This window comes from Stegastes partitus, unplaced genomic scaffold (genome assembly GCF_000690725.1).
Source record: "Stegastes partitus isolate 25-593 unplaced genomic scaffold, Stegastes_partitus-1.0.2 Scaffold683, whole genome shotgun sequence".
NCBI classification, from domain to species: domain Eukaryota; kingdom Metazoa; phylum Chordata; class Actinopteri; family Pomacentridae; genus Stegastes; species Stegastes partitus.
In genome coordinates this window covers 12,369-30,627 of record NW_007578414.1, presented here as the reverse complement: position 1 = coordinate 30,627, position 18,259 = coordinate 12,369, and the positions used below count along the sequence as shown (strand labels likewise).

The 18,259-nt window shown below is 42.6% G+C and overlaps 1 protein-coding gene across 1 annotated transcript in view; it reads left to right on the top strand.

Annotated features, from left to right (window-relative positions):
• The window catches only part of LOC103363701 (B-cell lymphoma/leukemia 11A-like), a 54,008-nt gene extending 40,171 nt beyond the window's left edge, over nucleotides 1–13,837 (top strand). Inside the window, exon 3 of the mRNA XM_008290555.1 lies at nucleotides 9,262–13,837. Coding sequence (XP_008288777.1) covers nucleotides 9,262–11,507 — 2,246 coding nt within the window. The 3' untranslated portion in view covers nucleotides 11,508–13,837. The remainder of the gene's footprint in view (nucleotides 1–9,261) is intronic.
• Nucleotides 13,838–18,259: the final 4,422 nt, after the last annotated feature.

Genomic DNA, 18,259 nt, shown 5'->3' with positions numbered 1-18,259 from the left:
TCTCTCTCTCTCTCTCTCTCTCTCTCTCTCTCTCTCTCTCTCTCTCACATAAGTGCTGTAATTTGGATGCTCTGTAATTTCACCATGGTGGTTTAGGGTTAAGTGGAGGCTGTCCCTGCCATCATGAGTACCGGTCTTCCAAATGGACACACACACTGACTCACACACACTCACACACATATACACACACACACAGTGCATCAGTGCTACAGTGTGCTTGGATGCTTCTACAAAGGCCGGTCCATTTAATTACATTTATAAACACAGTTTAAGGGCCCAGGCTGTGTCATTAGAACAGACTTTACGAGATACATTACTGTGTGTGTGTGAGGGTGTGTGTTTGTGTGTGCCACAAAGACAGAGAAAAGGAAACTTTGTCACATGGCAGCTATAATGGGTGGTTGGATGGACACACACACACACACACACACACACACACACACAAAAAAGTAGACTGGTGAGAGAGTTGCAGATAGCACAGTCTGTAGCCCAGCAGGGGTTCCAAACAGAGAGACAGAAGGTATTGATATATCACACACACACACACACACACACACACACACACACAGAGATAGGGACAGACGGTATTGATATTTTCGCTCATCAGTCGAGAGTGTATAGCTGTTTAGCGGGACCACACCGACGACACACACACATTCTCGCGCACACAACACACACACACACACACACACACACACACACAGCATGTAATCAGACAGGCTCAAAAATTCATTGTTGTTTTTGGTAATTCAAACGCCTTCATAGTTCTTTCTTCCATAAAAATACCAGATCGTTATTGCCAGGCCTGGAGATTTCTATTTGCAAAAAGTTGTTGGGAGCTATTTTAAGTTCAGTTTATTGGGTTTTTTTTTTACCAGTGACAGTATTTTTGATCTTCACCTTGATTAAATATCTATAAATCTGACCGAACTGCTTTCTTTTGAAGATAAAAAGATGTTGTTTTTTCACTTTCCAGAGGTTCTGTCTTTGCTTTACTGCAAAGCTAATAGTCCTCTGGTTGTATATTGACGAAACCAAGATGTTCTCAGATACGTTCGGGCCTTCCAGTATCCAAAAGGTGTGGCTGAGTTTTTGAATATCCTGTTTATGTGTTTAGAAATAGTACATTACATTGTTGTAGATCAACGAGCTAAATTGATGTGCAAACCCTCACGCCACAAGATCAAGATCAAGATTAGCGATACAATGAAGAAGACACATTTGTCAGAAAGTGTTAAATGAAGTCATGACTAAGATAGGTCGAAAAATAAAAAGATATTCTGAAAATGGGATCATAGCGAAGATATATTAAAGATGGTAAGAGCTGAACAAATGCTTGATGATTCCACAATCCTGGATGAATAACCAGATTATTCAATGTTACGTGTAAACATCCTCTTCTGAATAGGATCAAAACAAGACAAGGCAATACCAGCATGCATCTAAGCATACTCTGTGATTCTTAGCAGGTAGATATAGTAACCGAACAAAAGCCGAGAAAGGTCAGGAATCACGAGTTCTCCTCGCAGGTCACAGTTCATCCTGAGGGTTCAGCAGGAAACAAACAGGAACATATTGAAGTATTGTTGGAGAATGTCTGAAGGCAAAAGTTTCTATAGCTGTTCCAAATGGCCACCTTCAAAGCAGCTTGAAAATCTCGCCTCGCCGCATTCCCTCGCCTCCTTGTTCCGTCTCCAAGAACCTGGTGACTTCTGTGTCTATACGTCTTGTGTGTCGGTAGTTTGGAGGCATTTAATCACGCAGTGTTCAATGCTGAAGCATTCTTGGTGTTGTCCTTGGTTTTACACACGAGAAGTGACATACGCTTTCCGAAACACCTCGATGAGGTCAAAGCAATGCTGTACCGAACCTCCTGGTTACCTGAATGTTTGTACAGCTGTTTCTGTTGCACAAAGAAGAAAAAAAAAATTAGATGAGGTCAAAGGGCCTCCCTGGCCAGCAGAAACAAACACCTCTGAGCAGTTATAAAGTCCTTGAATCCATCTCAAGGGAACAAACAGTTCAGGATGTGGTGCGACTACAAAACGAGGAATGCTGATCCTCACTCCTTATTCATATATTGTGAGAAGCAGTTATTGTTGTGTGTCCACCCCCTCTATGATTACACAACTATTCTTTGCATCAGGACTGGCATACTCTTCTAGTAACGGCAGCGTTTGAGGAAGTTGCTTTGATCTAGCCAGCGACTCGCAGCCAGTAATAGAGGCTGATTTCCTTCCAAGCAGAGCGTTGCCTTTTTGAGCAATTTCAGTCATGTTGTTATTTGACTGCATCGCTCCCTCAGTGAGCGGACAGGACACCAGCTGCCACTGTTTGCATTCCAATTGTTTGCTGTCCAGTTAGTAAGAAAGCCTGAGCATAGAGGGGGGAAAATAATTGGGGGCGAGAAGGATTGTGTGGCAACCGCATAGGAAGTTGCCGCAGGATTTAACTCAATGCATTGGTATGACAGCTTATGATGCCAAAACAGCAATTAGAGGAATTTTGAGGGAATGTAATAGAATGCCACTCAGGCATGCAACAATGCTTTTATTTTTTGTTGTTCTCCTGGATTTCATAAAAGCCTTGTTTTGAACTTGACCACCTTGCATTTTTGAGTTTAACCCACGTGGTTTTTGAAATGGTTTCATTAAACGCCCAGGGGTGATTGACTGTCCGCAGCTCAAACGAGAACATGCAGCTCTAAAATTAAAACATAAAAAGAGCCATAATTAGGGAAACAAGATTTTCACATGACAACAATAATACAGTTAAGTGCGTTTGGGAAATGTAGCAGACTTTAAGAAGCAGCAAACCACAACTGTTGCACTTTAACGGTGCGTGATGGTGGGGGAGGGAGGGAGACGGAGGAGTCGATAATGTCCGTGTCTTACTGAAGCCATTCGAAAATCATTTTCTCTGCTATGGTTTGGTCCCAGAGTCACAAAAGAGTTTTTATTTAAGTAGGGCACTGTATCAGTTACAGTACAAATGTATTGTGGGAGTCATGAGATATGAGAGTCTGAGTGCTGATCAGCCCGCAGTTATACAGCATGTGTCACCGAAAATGCATGTGGATTAGAAAAGAGGGAGCAGGAGGGCAAAGGTGAACAGAGCTCATTATCACGCAAATGCAATAATTGCGTACATATTATTTCACTCATTTCCCCCTTCGTAGTTACACGTGTGTATGTGTTGGTACAGTATATGACATCCATTGCCCACGGTAATCTTCCTGTTTTAAAGGAGTGGGATAACAATCACAGTGGGACTTCATTTAGTATTTTGACCGAGCATGTAAAGAAAACCATTGCATTTGCCCTTTAATTGTCAGGTTCATTGGTTATAATGAGTATTTCTCATTGAGCTCAATGAGTAATGTTAGCTCATGTGATTCTAGTAATTTGTGCAACAATAGCATTTTGTTAGGTGTTGCTCTTCGTTTTTACCACAGCGTTTTAATAAACAGCAGCAACAGAGAACTATATTTGTTGTTATTATTGCGCTTCACTCAATACTAACTGACTTATCTTTTACCTGTTTGCAATAAATTGATTATTCCTACTTGCTTCATTTCAGGACAGGATTTTTTTTTTTCAAAACACAATTAATCTGCCAAATAATAAACAGAACCCTCCACACTTTACAAGACAAGCCTGGCGAGGAATAATAAAAGAGCCAAAGTTATTAGGAAATGTCCAGGTATCCCTTTAAAGTAAAGCAGAGGGTGATCAGGGGTGAGCAGCGATGCCCAGATGTAAATATAAGCAGCAGATCCTGAAAGCCTGAGGCTCAGATAGAAATCCCAAATTGTATTAAGGGACATTGTCCCTCACTCCCAGTATGCGTACCTAATCCTGTTTTAGCGATGTTCCATTACCTCAATTACTATCATCTCACCCAGAGGTGGACCCAGCCAAGGACACCACCAGAGAATTACCGGTGGGTGGAAAGAGAGAGGGAGAGGACAGAGGAGGAGGAGGAGGTGGGGAGGCAGGGCTGTAAAGGAGAGTCCTATATAGTACAAAAAAAAAAAGTAGCATGGAAGAGATGGAGAATAGGGGGCACAGAGAAGGAGGAAGAAAGCGAAGAGATAAATTATAATAAGAAATAGAGAATAAAAGGGGAGCACAATCAGAATGTCGAGATAGATATGATTTTTCATGTAAGGATAGTAAGATAGTTGTAGGTCTGTCTTAGCCGGTAGCCAAGACCTGGCATCCATTTTTGTTTCCCAGCTGGTTGGAGAGGAATGTAATGGTGGCAGTCCAGCTAATTTACAGGACAGAATGACTGGCTGGAGAACAGACAGTTATACAGGCTGACATTCTGAGGTGGCTTCATTAAAAAGATTTGTCCAGTTTTAATGTGCCACCATCTCAAAGATGCAGTCTTTAAGTGCTCGCAGCCTTCACAGACACACATATAACTTAGTCTAAAAAAGTTATAGGTTATGTGAAACAGAGCCAATCTACAGCATTTGGAGGTGTATCTCACCACGCAGTTGTGCCAGTGTGACCTGCAGAGCACGGCTACATGCATCAAGGCGCTGGCATTTCATAATATGTTTTCACTGTGGCAAACGCTGTAACCTCTGTCATAGTTCTTTGTATAGAACAACACTGGTAAGCCGACAAGTTTAAGGTGCTAATTAACTAAATCCATAATTCCACTGGAATTTGTCAAAATGACTGGAAAGAAATGAGGGAAAAAACAAGATTGTAGCGCATAAGAAATGATGAAATAAAGGGAAAAATTGTTCACTAAAGCAAAAACAAATAAAAATGATTTGTAGTTAAATAAAGTAAAATAAAACCTTTCTGGTTCAGCCATTCATTGTAAAATGTGTGTGATGCTTCCAGTGCATTTTGGCCTTAATGAATGCCTTTTTTTGGATGTACAGTGTGTCTCCTCAGTTTGGTGCACTGGCTGTATTTCAGCTCCTTGGACAGCCATTGGATCAGAGTGCTACACTTCCTTTTGAGAGGGATGGATAGAGCCAGGGGAACTTGCTGCACACTCACACTCTCTCTCACACACAAAGGAGTCGTGAAACATGAGCCAAGCTCCCATACTGCCTCCCTCTCCCATCTAGCACCACATAAGTGTCCAGGCAATGCCCTTGGCTTAATAGGGCTTAATGCCTGTGCTTGTCACTGTAGCATGGCTGGTATTGAGTGTTAGGACATTTCTGAAGCTGTGCGTGTGTGTGTTCTCTGGAGTCTCACTAGTGGCTGCACGGCTTTGACATTTACTCCAGGTAAAGAACCGGATGCTATTATTTACCCCCACCTGTCCTCCCTCCTTTCCTCCCTCTTCCTCCGTCTCCTCCGTATACCTGCTGTACCCAAACTCTGAAGTTGTAGGAGGTATTTGTCACCTCTATCTAAACTTAAACCAGAGGGATTACTTCTATCTCATCTCTTTCTTTCCCTTCCTCTGCCTCTATCTGTCTTCATCTCCTGGTCTCCATTCTGCTTTCTCACTTCATTTTTCTACCTTGGAGTGGTGGAGAGTTTGCCTAATGAAGTGGCTGATGGGAGTATATTACAGGGAGACAGAGTGGAGCGGTCGCCTACTCTAAAATCCATTAACCTTACAGTTTCAATCAGCGCGCAGACAAGTCTGAGCTACGAGTCAAAAAGGAGCGTATTAGCTTAAGAGTTAGACCACTGTGCCTTGCACTTGTTTTGCTTAATATTTTGACCACATCTTTGTCTGAAAACTGAAAATGTTGATTTCAGTCTGTATAATGGCAGTGCTGTCAACATGATACGGTGCCACACAAGCTCACAGTCCCCCCATTTTTGTTAATTGACAGTATCTTCCCGGGTGACGCCGATGTACACTGATCCAGGACACAGCACAAAAATATGCAGCCTCAGTCAGCCCCTTAAATACCCAGATCACCAAGTATGTCTATATTTTCAGCACACAGTTTTCAGGGAATTTACTAGGAGTCCACTAGCAGAGTCAGCACAATCATATAGATAAACTTTTTGTTTCTTGCAAATTCAGAAGTGCAGTGATTCCCCAACATTTGGACTTTTAGATTTCTTAAAACAAAGCTGCCTGTGACAATCCAGATGATAAAACAAATGTTAGATGAAAAGCGAATGTACTTTAATGTCATAGAAATATGTTATTTGCTCTATTTGTGAGGGTCCCAGTCTGAGAACCACTGGACTAAATGACATGCATCTTACGAGTGCTGCTGACAATTTCCAATATTGTTTTCTTCATACCAAGCATTTTCTAACTAAATATTTATTCAGCAGACAAGAAGAATATTATACTTATCTGGGCTTCTTCCATAGGAGCAGCTCTATTTTGAATGATGGAGTGATTGCCACAATTTTATTTTGACTTTCAATAGATGGTAAAATGATGTCTTTTTTTCCACAAATGAAATACTGCAGGGAGAATTACAGTTTCCAAAGAAAAGCCGGGCAGCTATTACTGTTAAACCTGTTGTTGACATTGTGTTAAACCCCGTGTCACTCAACAACTTTTTTTGTTTCATTCGTGCGTGTAAGAATGCAGATGTCGCTGCGGCACATTAGCTTCGCTGTTCAGAATTACTGTTTGGGGAACGTGGCTGCTTAATTTAAAGAAGAAAAAAAAAACAAGAGACAAATTCCACATTATACATCTATTCAACAAAGAAAAGGATTGCGGGATGAATGGGCTGTCTTCTGATTCAACCCAAAGTGGAAAACCTGCAGTGTTATTGTCAGCACTGTCAGGATTGGAGCAGATCAACCAGAGTAAAGAAAAGATGAATAAATAAATGAAGCCTCCCTGGTCCTGATAATGCAAATGATATTCACAGGTTAGATCCGTTGCAGGTGCCTACAATTAGTGGTAATTTGTGCCGATTTTAATGATCCATAATTTAGCTGCCTTTCCAAACGGTTGGTCATACGGGATGTTTGTGTGTACGCAAGGAGAAGGGAGGAAAATGAAGGAAGGAGCAAAATCTTCCACCACGACAACTGAAAATGCACCAGCAGACAAGACCCCCGTCTACGCTACACTTTTACACAATCATGTCTACTTTACGGCGGCGCGCCATTCTTTCACGCTTCATTGTCGTCTTTGTGAATAAAAGCAAATCTTTTGTCAATTTAAATCACTGTTTGTAAGTCGCATAGCGTGTGGGAAATTACACCTCTTTTAAATAAACCCTCACAAGCACACACAAACACATTTTGTCTTTGCGGATATTTGTTGAAGCAGTTTTTTTTCTCTCTCTCTCTCTCTCTTTTTTTTTCCACTTCAACCTCTGTGACTCTCTCTTTCTGGCTATTAGAGGTAAATTGCAGTCTGCTGATGTATAAAAGCTTCCATGTAAACCATGACATCCTTTTAGTATCACTGTTAATTTGTCATATTTGTTCTGCCAGTAATTAGCAGGTGATACGTCCCAATTTGGTGTGTATTTTTACAACCCACCTAACCTGTTTACATATTAATGGGTTGTTTTGTAATTTATTGTCCACGACACGATGCGGCAAAATAGCTTTTAACCAAAAAATCATCGGAGATAATTAGCATCAATATCACGACCCCGAGAACGACACCCATTTGCTTTAGCGGTAATATTACAACATGTTTCAGTTTATGTGCTACAACTTTTTCACACTTTTCATTTTGTGTTGCAGTTGGGGCTGTTGTTCCATAAATAACTGTGCTCATAAATGAAAGATAGCGTCAGATTTTATTCAAGTCCATATTATGGTAGGCAATTTTTGGCAAGGCACAAAAACACAAACGTATAAGAATTAATTTAAGCCTTATTACGTCTGCCTGCCGGTATTTCAACTCTCCTGACAACCTGCTGTAACATTTGCTGTCTATGTAAGGATACGTACTGAATGATCGGTTTCTCGCTCTGAATGATTTATGGAGTGAAGCAAACTGACAAAATACTAAAGTGTGTGAGAAAATTCCAGAGTGGCCTTCATGCACGGCAACATTTTGTACTTAAATATTTTTTTCTCAGATCTCCAGTCAGACTCTTGTAAATGTGCCTATTTATGCCTGAGGTTGTGTGTTAGTGTCCACGTGTGCATCTCTGCTCGTTCACTTTGTCAGATGCACCCACACTGCACAGTGCTTAATAGTGGATGGGCCTGAATGGCAGCGGCGGGGGTTCGTTTGCCATCTAATCTTGTAAACGAGCTGATGGCCGTCCATTCGGTGCTCTAATGAGATTACACATGCATTGCGGGTCCCACCACAGGTCATCGTCGCCGAGGCCATTCAAAGGCAATTATTGTTTTAAATGTTCCTCTCGTCGCCGTCTCAAAGTGACTCTGCATGCTTCACTGAGGGAAGAAGCTTTGAGGCAGGCTGAAAGGGTTATTTTGCCTCTCCAGTTGGAGCCTAAATGTTTTTACACTCCTACTGTTTTACCTTCCTCAGGTTCTCTGATCTGTGTGTGTGTGTGTGTGTGTGAGCGAGTGTGTATGTCTGCGGGGTGATAGGCGTTTGTTGAAGTGTGGGCAGTACATGAGAGGATATGACTCTAGAATACAGTTTGCATTAATAAAACTTGCATACATTTGAGTTTTATGCTTCTGTTGTCAAAAATACTAAAGGAAGGAGTAATTTAAAGGTTTTAAGGATTCTTCTCTGTTGTCTCCTGTGTGTTCGTCTGTGTGTGTGTGTGTGTGTGTGTGTATTTGTCAGCGAGCTTATGTTTTGGTAGATCAGTGGGAAGTGGTAGTCCGCTGGGATAGCCCTGTTTCTTTGTTCTCCTGCTGACAATGGAGGACTCACAGTCAGTCTAAAGGGACAAATTATGTCCCAGAGCAGTCTGGGAGAAAAAGAGATACGCACACACACTACTTCTCACATGCTACTCATGTGGGGCATGACCTCAATAAGAGCTACTGTTGTATTTGCAAAGCCCTCAACACCATGTGCCGACCACTTTTAAGAGCTGTAACAGTTAGGCCTAAGGTTCAGATAAAAGATTGGTTCAGCTCAGTCGAACAGAGTTGTTCTTCATGTATTTAATTCTGTACACAGCAATGCTCATGTACAACTGTGTTAATGTTTGCAAATGATCCACACTGCAGCATTTGAAAATCCTTCAGTTTTGTACAATGGAAACTTTTTAAAGGATTCCATAGACAGACAATACCAATGTTGCTTGTCTCATCCAGTAACACTTAACATAAAGTGTGAATGCCGTTAATGGTGTTGAAGAGTTATTGTTTTTCCTAATCCCGTTCTTTTCCTCTCTTCCAACAGGTAAGGAGGAGCCCACCACCTACACCTGCACTACATGCAAGCAGTCGTATGGCAGCGCCTGGTTCTTGCTGCAGCATGCTCAGAACACCCACGGCTTCCGTATCTACCTGGAAAGTGAACATGGCAGTCCTCTCACCCCACGCATGGGTGGGCCTTCCTCCCTCGGTGGAGGAGCAGACTGCCCCTCTCAGCCTCCCCTTCATGGCCTCCATCTGCCTCCCGATGCAAGCCCCTTCAACCTCCTCCGCATCCCTGGCTCGGGCTCAGGTGGAAGGGACAGCGTCGGAGGAAGCGGTGTTGGCGCTGGTGGCATTGTTAGTGGGGGCCATCATCAGCGTTTCCCTCCAACACCACCCCTCTTCAGCCCCCCTCCAAGGAACCACCTGGACCCCCACCACCTGAGCCCAGAGGAGCTGGCGCTGGCAGCCCACCACCCGAGTGCCTTTGACAGGGTGCTGCGCCTCAATCCTCCTCTGCCTCTGGATCCTCCTCCAACAATGGACTTCTCAAGGCGGCTACGGGAACTGGCGGGCAACACCTCAGGGTCCACTCCCCCGCTATCCCCCAGCCGGCCCAGCCCCATGCAGCGCTTACTCCAGCCATTCCAGACAGGAGGAGGAAGCGGAGGTGCAGGAGGTGCAGGGGGCAGCAAACCTCCATATCTTGCTACTCCACCACCTCTTCCAGGCTCCATGCAGTCACCTGTGGGTTCTCAGACCACTCCTACTACCCCTCTACCTTCAGCAGGGGCAACACCCTCCTCTGCCACCCAGATGAAATCAAAGTGTTGTGAGTTTTGCGGCAAGGCCTTCAAGTTCCAGAGTAATCTAATAGTACATCGGCGCAGCCACACAGGAGAGAAGCCGTACAAATGTCACTTGTGTGATCATGCTTGTACACAGGCTAGCAAGTTGAAACGCCACATGAAGACACACATGCACAAATCCTCCTCGCCAAATACAGGCAAGTCAGAAGACGGTCTCTCAACAGCCTCATCTCCAGAGCCTGGCACCAGCGAGCACATGGGCAGTGCAAGCAATGCCCTGAAGTCAGTGGTGGCCAAGCTGAAAAGTGAGAATGACCGCATGCTACGTGAAAATGGGGAAGAGGAGGAGGAAGAAGAGGAGGAAGAAGATGAGGAAGAGGAGGAGGAAGAAGAGGAAGAGGAGGAAGAAGAGGAGGGAGAGGAGGAGGAAGAACCGAATGGAGAGAGGGCAGCCAGAAGAACCAACAACAGCTATCACTTTAGCTTGAACCTGGAAGCAGCACGTCAGCATGAAAACAACGGTGGTATCGGAAGTCGACTGGGAGGAGTGGTTGATGAGGGCCCCATCCCTCGCTCACTGCCTGAGGTGATGCAGGGGATGGGCCTGGCTGCGAGCATGCAGCACTTCAGCGAAGCCCTCAGTGCACACAAACGAAATGCCATGGCCCAGGAGAACCACCTGCACCACCATCTCAACCGAGATCATCACCATAATCGTGAGCTGTGTGATGGAGACTCGGTGCTGGAAACAGATCGTGTGGAGGAAGGCTCTGTCTCAACAGTGAACGGGCGAGGAGCGTCCCCGAATGAATCTGCCTCTGTCGGCCTCTCCAAGAAACTGCTTCTGGGTAGCCCCAGTCCCCTCAGTCCTTTCTCCAAGCGTATCAAACTGGAAAAGGAATTTGACCTGCCCACTCCCACAATCCCAAACACAGAGAACGTCTACTCCCAGTGGCTGGCTGGATATGCCGCCTCCCGGCAACTCAAGGACCCTTTTCTGAACTTTGGGGATTCCAGACAATCGCCCTTTGCATCTTCATCAGAGCATTCTTCAGAGAATGGCAGTCTGCGTTTCTCGACCCCTCCGGGGGAACTGGACGGCGGGATGTCGGGTCGTAGTGGTACAGGCAGTGGTGGCAGCACACCACACCTGGGGGGTCCTGGGCGGCCCAGCTCCAAGGATGGCCGTAGGAGTGATACTTGTGAGTTTTGTGGCAAAGTGTTCAAGAACTGCAGTAACCTGACAGTGCACCGGCGCAGTCACACAGGGGAGAGACCTTACAAGTGTGAGCTGTGCAATTATGCGTGTGCCCAGAGTTCCAAACTTACTCGCCACATGAAGACCCACGGTCAGGTGGGCAAAGACGTGTACAAGTGTGAAATTTGTCAGATGCCCTTCAGTGTCTACAGCACCTTGGAGAAACACATGAAAAAATGGCACAGTGACCGTCCTTTGAGTACCGAAATAAAGTCAGAGTAGAAGGCCGAACAATGGGACCTTTTCCCCGCAGCTATGTCCGCCATCAGTCCCCTGTTTATTCCCAGCCCCTTGTAGATTTGCCCCCCGTCCCAACACTCCACTTTCACCAGTCTGGTGGAAGCTTAAGACCATGTGCTCTGCACCAGCACACCCCGTTTCCATTACCCATTGAATGCATGATCTGTATCGGGGCAATACTCTTGCATTGACGCAAAACTTCGAGCCTTTCTCTTGTGCAATAATTTACATGTTGTGTACTATTTTCTTTTTTGAGTTTTCCTTTTCCATTTTTAAGAATTAGTCAGCATGCATAGTATGTTTTTGCTAATCAAAAAAAGAAAAGAACTTGTCCCTGGTTGGTTAGTTGTTGAGTAAATGTGTTGCTGTTTTTCTCTTGTTCAGTTTTTTCTTTTTATTCTTCAAAAAGAGAAAAGACAAGAAAGATACATCCATGCTGCATACATTCTGTAACACATATCATGTACAGCTTTGTTTTGTAACATGGAAAGTGAACAGTCTTTGACTTGACCCTCTTTTTACAACCCTGGAAATGCACTTATCCTGATCTTTCTAAAAGATGCCATGTTCACACAGGGTTAAAAAAAAAAAAAATCATACATTGGCTTAATGACTAAACTAAAAGTGATGACAGCCTTCAAATTTCTTTCAAAAAGACAAGGGTGTGCTAACAATTCAATTTGTACTATCATTTGGTAGAAGACAAAAGAGTGCCTTTGATATCTCAAGACTGCATTGGCCATATTCTTATCTGGTATAAGTTTGGGGTCACACTAGATAAAGCTAGAAGGTTTAAGCCACCCAGTAAAGGTCCTTGCATCAAGCACCTGACTGCTCAAATGGACTGTGACAACTCATGATGAAAGATCAGAGAGTTCTTGTTAATCATCATTTAGCTACCTATTACATGTTCAATAGGCTATCTTCAATATGAGGATTTCATGGCAAGCATGGTACAAGCAGTATTGTGTATATCTGAATTATTTGTAGTTTTGTTTCTGGTAAGGAGGTACTTTTGAGATAAAGGTAATCTGTAATGTACAATCCTAAACTTGAGGGATACGGCGCATGGCTGAGAAGTGTCATGTATCTGCGTTAGCACAAACCTACAACGCTGCTTCACTATGTCAGTGTGTGGAACAATGCATAAAGTAATATATGAGCTCCAAGTAAGGCTAACTTTATTTGAGAGCATTGAAATAACTACAAGCTAGACAGACAGAAAGCTACACAGAACTGGAAGCTACTAACATATTACGGGGATCAGAGGCAATGTCTTTCACTTTACATTTCTAGTATCAAAACAGGGTCATTCACTATGAATTGCAGAAAAAAAAAAGAAAGAATTGCAAAAAATATATCTGTACTCTAGGGCTCTTGAAAAAGCAAAATGCGATAATTTTAATCAGTATGCATAGGCCAATGCAGGGCACGTTTTTTTGTTTGCTGTTGCTTTTTAACCCAAAAGGAGAGTTTTTGTTCCTTGCGTTTCATTCAAGCTGTTCATAGTATAGCACTTGTCACTCTGCCTGAGAATACGTACCAACGTCTCCGTCGCATTGTTCCACACTGATGCAATGTTGGTACATGGGCTGAGTCTAAAAGCTAGATTGTCATTTATAGGACATGAAGTGCACTGTTTCAATTTTCCCAGTTTACAAGTTTACGCTGAAGGGGAAACCTTCCTGAAATGCTGTCAGATGACGAGGGTCCCATTCTTAAAAGCAGTAAAAGATGAGACACATAATCTGTTGCCAGCAACTCAAGCCACATGACCCTTGACCTCTGTACCCTTGCCATTTCACCTTTGACCATTTGTCAATTTGTTACCCCTAGAAACCCCAGCACTTAGCCTGGGAGGAAAATTCACCCTTGTCAGCAAGGTCTGTAAATTAAAAGGTTTGTTGTGAGTTACGTAAGTAACCGAAGCTCCTACACGGTCGCAAAATGGATGCAGTTCTCATTCCTAGTCGGCCACAATGACATCCTCATACTGTACGGAGCCGTGTATTATCATTACCATCGACACATAAACAATCTACAGACCTTGCTGGCTCAACAACAGACACTCAAATCTTGTTGCTCACACTGCGAGAATCTGTTTTGTATAAATCTTCCTTTAATTATAGATATGAAAATAAACGTTTTTTGCAAATAACACTTCACTATCTTTTAGGGGAAACTGTATTTAAGTTTTGTTGTCGTTTCTCTTTTCCTCAGCGTCTTGGTGGTGTTCAAGACTCCGATCACAGTATATATGAAATGATTAAAAAAAAAAAAAGATGAAAAACAAACAAAAAAAAAAACTCTGTGATGGTTTTGTATTTTTTTTGTTTGTTTTTTTGTTTTTTTTTTTGCCTTGGCTCTTCACAGCTCTTCAGGTTGAAATACAATTTGCATTGGGGAAAGGATTAAGATTATATATGAATATATAATAAAGAACTTAAAATATAGGAAAATGCACACTCATGTCGATTCCTATGCTTAAACACATTTATGGTCTACTTTTTCTGTATTTCTAGAATTGTATTTGAATTCAATGTTCACTTAGAGTAGGCACTATAGTATTTATATTGAGGCTCGTATTTTTAACTGTTGCTTGTTCTCTCTAAAGGTATTTATCATACCTTTTTTTGGTAGTGGAAAAAAAAATCCCAAGCTGCCACGGTATATTTTTTTAATTTGGCAGGATAATATAGTGCGAATTATTTGTATGTTTAAAGAAATAAAAGGAAAAAAAAAAAACCCCATAAAAAAGCAGCTAAAGTATGTGGCATTGGGAGGCGTCGCAGGCCATCAGATGGCCGCCGCTCTGTTTCCTGTCCACAGAGGTGGTTGTACATATCTTCTTTGGTTTTTGGTTCGGACCTCCTTCCCCTCCTCCTCCCCCCCCCGCTGCCATTCTTGTATGCAGTAATGCAAGCTGACGTCGGCCTGTTCTGTTGTGTGCTTCTGTCTCTCTCACCCCTCCCACCTGACTACATTCCAACATCAAGAAGAGAGGAAAAAACAAAACAAAACAAAAAAAAAAACTTCATATGCAGTACATGCCTAACAAAAAAAAAAAAAAAAAAAGCGTCAAAATAAATACATTTAAAAAGAAATTAAATGTTTTGCAGTTTTTTTTCATTGCCAAATACTAAATGGTGCTTTATATTTAGATTGGGTATACTTTCATATGCAAAGCATATTTAAAAATGACCCGGGGGACGTGGAGAAGCCTGCTTGAGTTGAGACTTTTTTGTAAATGGCAATGCGGAATATTTTGTTATCAGCCTTTTCTATTCCTGTTCTGAGAGCTGTTTGTTGTAACTTGAACTTGAACTTTATCTTTTACTATGGGAGTTACTATTTATTATTACCTATATGCTCTGTTCAAAACAGAGACATGGAATGGATTCTTATTTTTTGGTTTCTTTTTATTTTATTTTTTATTTTTGGTTATAATATAATTTTAAGTTTTTTTGTTTTTTTTGTTTTTCTTTTGTAAATGGTGGCCGATGGTCATTGGACAAACCAAGCTCTTTAATTTCTGTTGTACTTGTTTGGGGTCTCTGTTCAGTTGTATTGGGAAAACCACTGTCTGTGTTTTCTGGCAGATGTCTGCATAATCCTGTTCACACACCCATTTTGTCCCTTTATCGAAAAACAATTAATAAAAAAAAAATGAAAGTATAATGGCACTTGTCGCTTATCTCCAATGTGTGTGTCGACTTATCTCAAGAGTGCATGCATGAGTATGTGTGTATGTCAACACCCCCCCTCCCTTTATTTATTCTTTTTTTTTTAACCTGCAGAATCATCTCATTATCAATATTAATGTCATTATTTATTTTTTACAGATATTTTACTGATGAAATGGCAGAACTTTCACAAGTCTAGACAAGCAGCTCGGACCTCCCCCCCTCCCCAGATAGTGTTTGCTCTGTATGTGTGTGCATGTGGGGTCAGTGGTGACCTGTGTAGGGCGTTTCCCTGACATGCTTCTCCTAATGAGGCCTTACACTGTTGCCTGAACTCATTGAACTCAGCCCTCCACCCCTAACCTCACCCTAGCCTTTGGCCTCGTACTGTATGTACTTTATGATGTCCTGAGTGTGTGTGTGTGTGTGTGTGTGTGTGTGTGTGTGTGTGTGTGGGTTGTCACTGTCTTGCCCAGAGGGAGTGGGAGAACTCCTGACACCCATGTGTCTGCATTTGGTGCCATCCTATTTGCTGGTCAGGACAGCCCAGCTGATTTTAGTGCATCATTATAGTCCATGTATTTGTGTGCATATGCGTGTGTGTGTGTGTGTGCGTGCATTACACAGTTTTCGCTCAGTTTGCACACTATCTCGGAACACATATGTGTACTTTGCATGTCACTCCTCAAAGTACAGTGCGCTATCTGTTGCTGATAATAGCTGTCCCCTATGTGCCTTTTACCCTCAATCTCATATACACACACAGCCTCACACACACGCGCACGGACACACACGCACGCCCGTATACATTCAGTATATGAACACATATACACTCCTACTTTCACAGAACGTACTTAGGTAAACATCATTATGTCCTTCTGTTTGCTCAGTAGTCACAAAGCCTCATAAAGCTGTCAGGATCAATCAGCATTGTGTCCTCCAGACACCACACCCCTCTGTTCACTTTTCTCACACACACACACACTCTTAAGTGTCCTGACAAAGCATCAATACACCTGCCATAAAATAATCATTGAAGACAGGAAACCTAATTATTTTACCGTCATAAAACCAACCAATCTACATGCGCAAAAAACAAACATTTTCAATAAGATTTCTGAGAGGATTTATTGCTGCTGTTTCCTGTTTTCCATGGTAAAGTTGATCTGCACACTCTTCGACACATATACAGCATACTGAGCAAAAGATTAAAGGACACCTGTGGTGCTGTCAAACACACTTGCATGTCTTGGCTAATATTTGTGTATTCTTACTTTAGCCTGAGCAAGCAGTGCAGTTTATACGCTATTGTCCTGTTTATACAGTATTATGCTGTTTATGCGGTATAATGCATAATACAGGAAATATTGAGAATGTGATAAGATATTTATGATCACGGGCTGACTCTTGGGGTGACTTATGATGGAGCTTTTAAAGTTTCCAATGTCATAAATGATCCCTTCACATCCACACTAGATAAGTCTGTTTGATCCATCGATGGAGACGAACACAAATAAGAGCAATTACAAACGTCACAAAAAGTGTGATATACTACTGTATAGCAACAAAATGCCTACAAAAACTGGAGTTATGTTACACAGCGATAAGTGACCACAAAGACAGCACAATGCACAACATGAGATTACCTGTTATCTGCCCATACAGTATACTCTGAAACCCTTATTGCAAGCGCCAGTCAAAGGTTACGAAACTCCTGCTGACTTGCATGTGGAATACGTTTGACTTCCTCCTCGTGGGCCATTTTTACTTTGTGACACAGACGAGAGATAAGAAGGGAGCAGTTTTCTAGGCTTAGATGGTGAAGTAACAGCTTCTTCTGCTACTGTTCAGTTGCAACACCGGGAATCCTATAAGCGCTGCCGTGAAAGACTTTGGTTGCACTGGACGGATCTTAGGGGGAAAAAGTCAAACAATAACTAACCCTAACCCAACAATAAAGGCTTCGAAAGGTCACAAAGAACATGCTTAACTCAAATTAAAGGCAATAGTGTTTTTTCATCCTGCCTCGCTACTTTGCTGCCATGAGAACCGCCTTCTTGGAAGATTCACTGCAGTGAGAGGTTGGACATAGAAGGACTGTCTGACCCAGTGGCAGCAGTTTAGTCTGTGCTCCCTGTTGAACAACTAGCCACTAGCAGCGCCGCCTGGGCAAATAAAACAAATCAGCACCATATTTTTTTTCCACCCTCGCTCTCTCGCTCGCTCTCCCTTTCTATGATAAATTCATTGAGTTATAAACCCGCGAAGCATTCAGGCCTTTTCTGCTTTACTGGGGCTCTCCTGTGCTGGTTTATGTGAAAAGCATAATGCATTTGTCACCGTTATAAAATCTATACGACCATGACCTGCAGTCCCCCATAAACTCCCATGGATTTGTCTTTGGCCTGCAGGATTTTAACAATAAGAGATTCTCCAAAGACCTTAGAAAGCATGTTTTCACATTGCTTTTGTCACTATATGGCCTTGGCGCAACACTGTTCCAATGGAATCCAGATAAAGGAAAGGAATGTATGTGTGTGAGTAAGTGTGTGTGTTTTGTCTGTCTTACTTCCAACTCAGTGTACTTTGGTATCTGTGTACATACTGTGCAATGCCACAGAAGTGCATTCTGTCTTGGCCGGCCTCTGTTAACCGTACAGAGGAGGAGCTACTTCTATACATATCGAGCGGTTTAATACACTGCGGTCTATAGGAGCTGGCGGCAAAGTAAATGCCGCTTACTGTAATGGACAATCACTGAACATTACTTAGCACATATAATGACCACAACAGCAGTCCACCATGATAAAAAAAAAAAACTGCTATCAAAGCCAGTGAAAGAATAATGACCGCCTTTGACCACAGCGCACTTAACGCACCCCTGTAGGAGTTCAGTTTAAAACACTGTCCGAATAACCGCAAAATAACACTGCAGTTATGTGAGGTGAAAACAGCTCTGACCTGTTACCAGTTTATGGTGGCCAGGGCTTTTAATTAGCTTAAAAAAGCTCAATGTTTGTGTAGCCGGATTGAAACATTTAAAATGTAGGG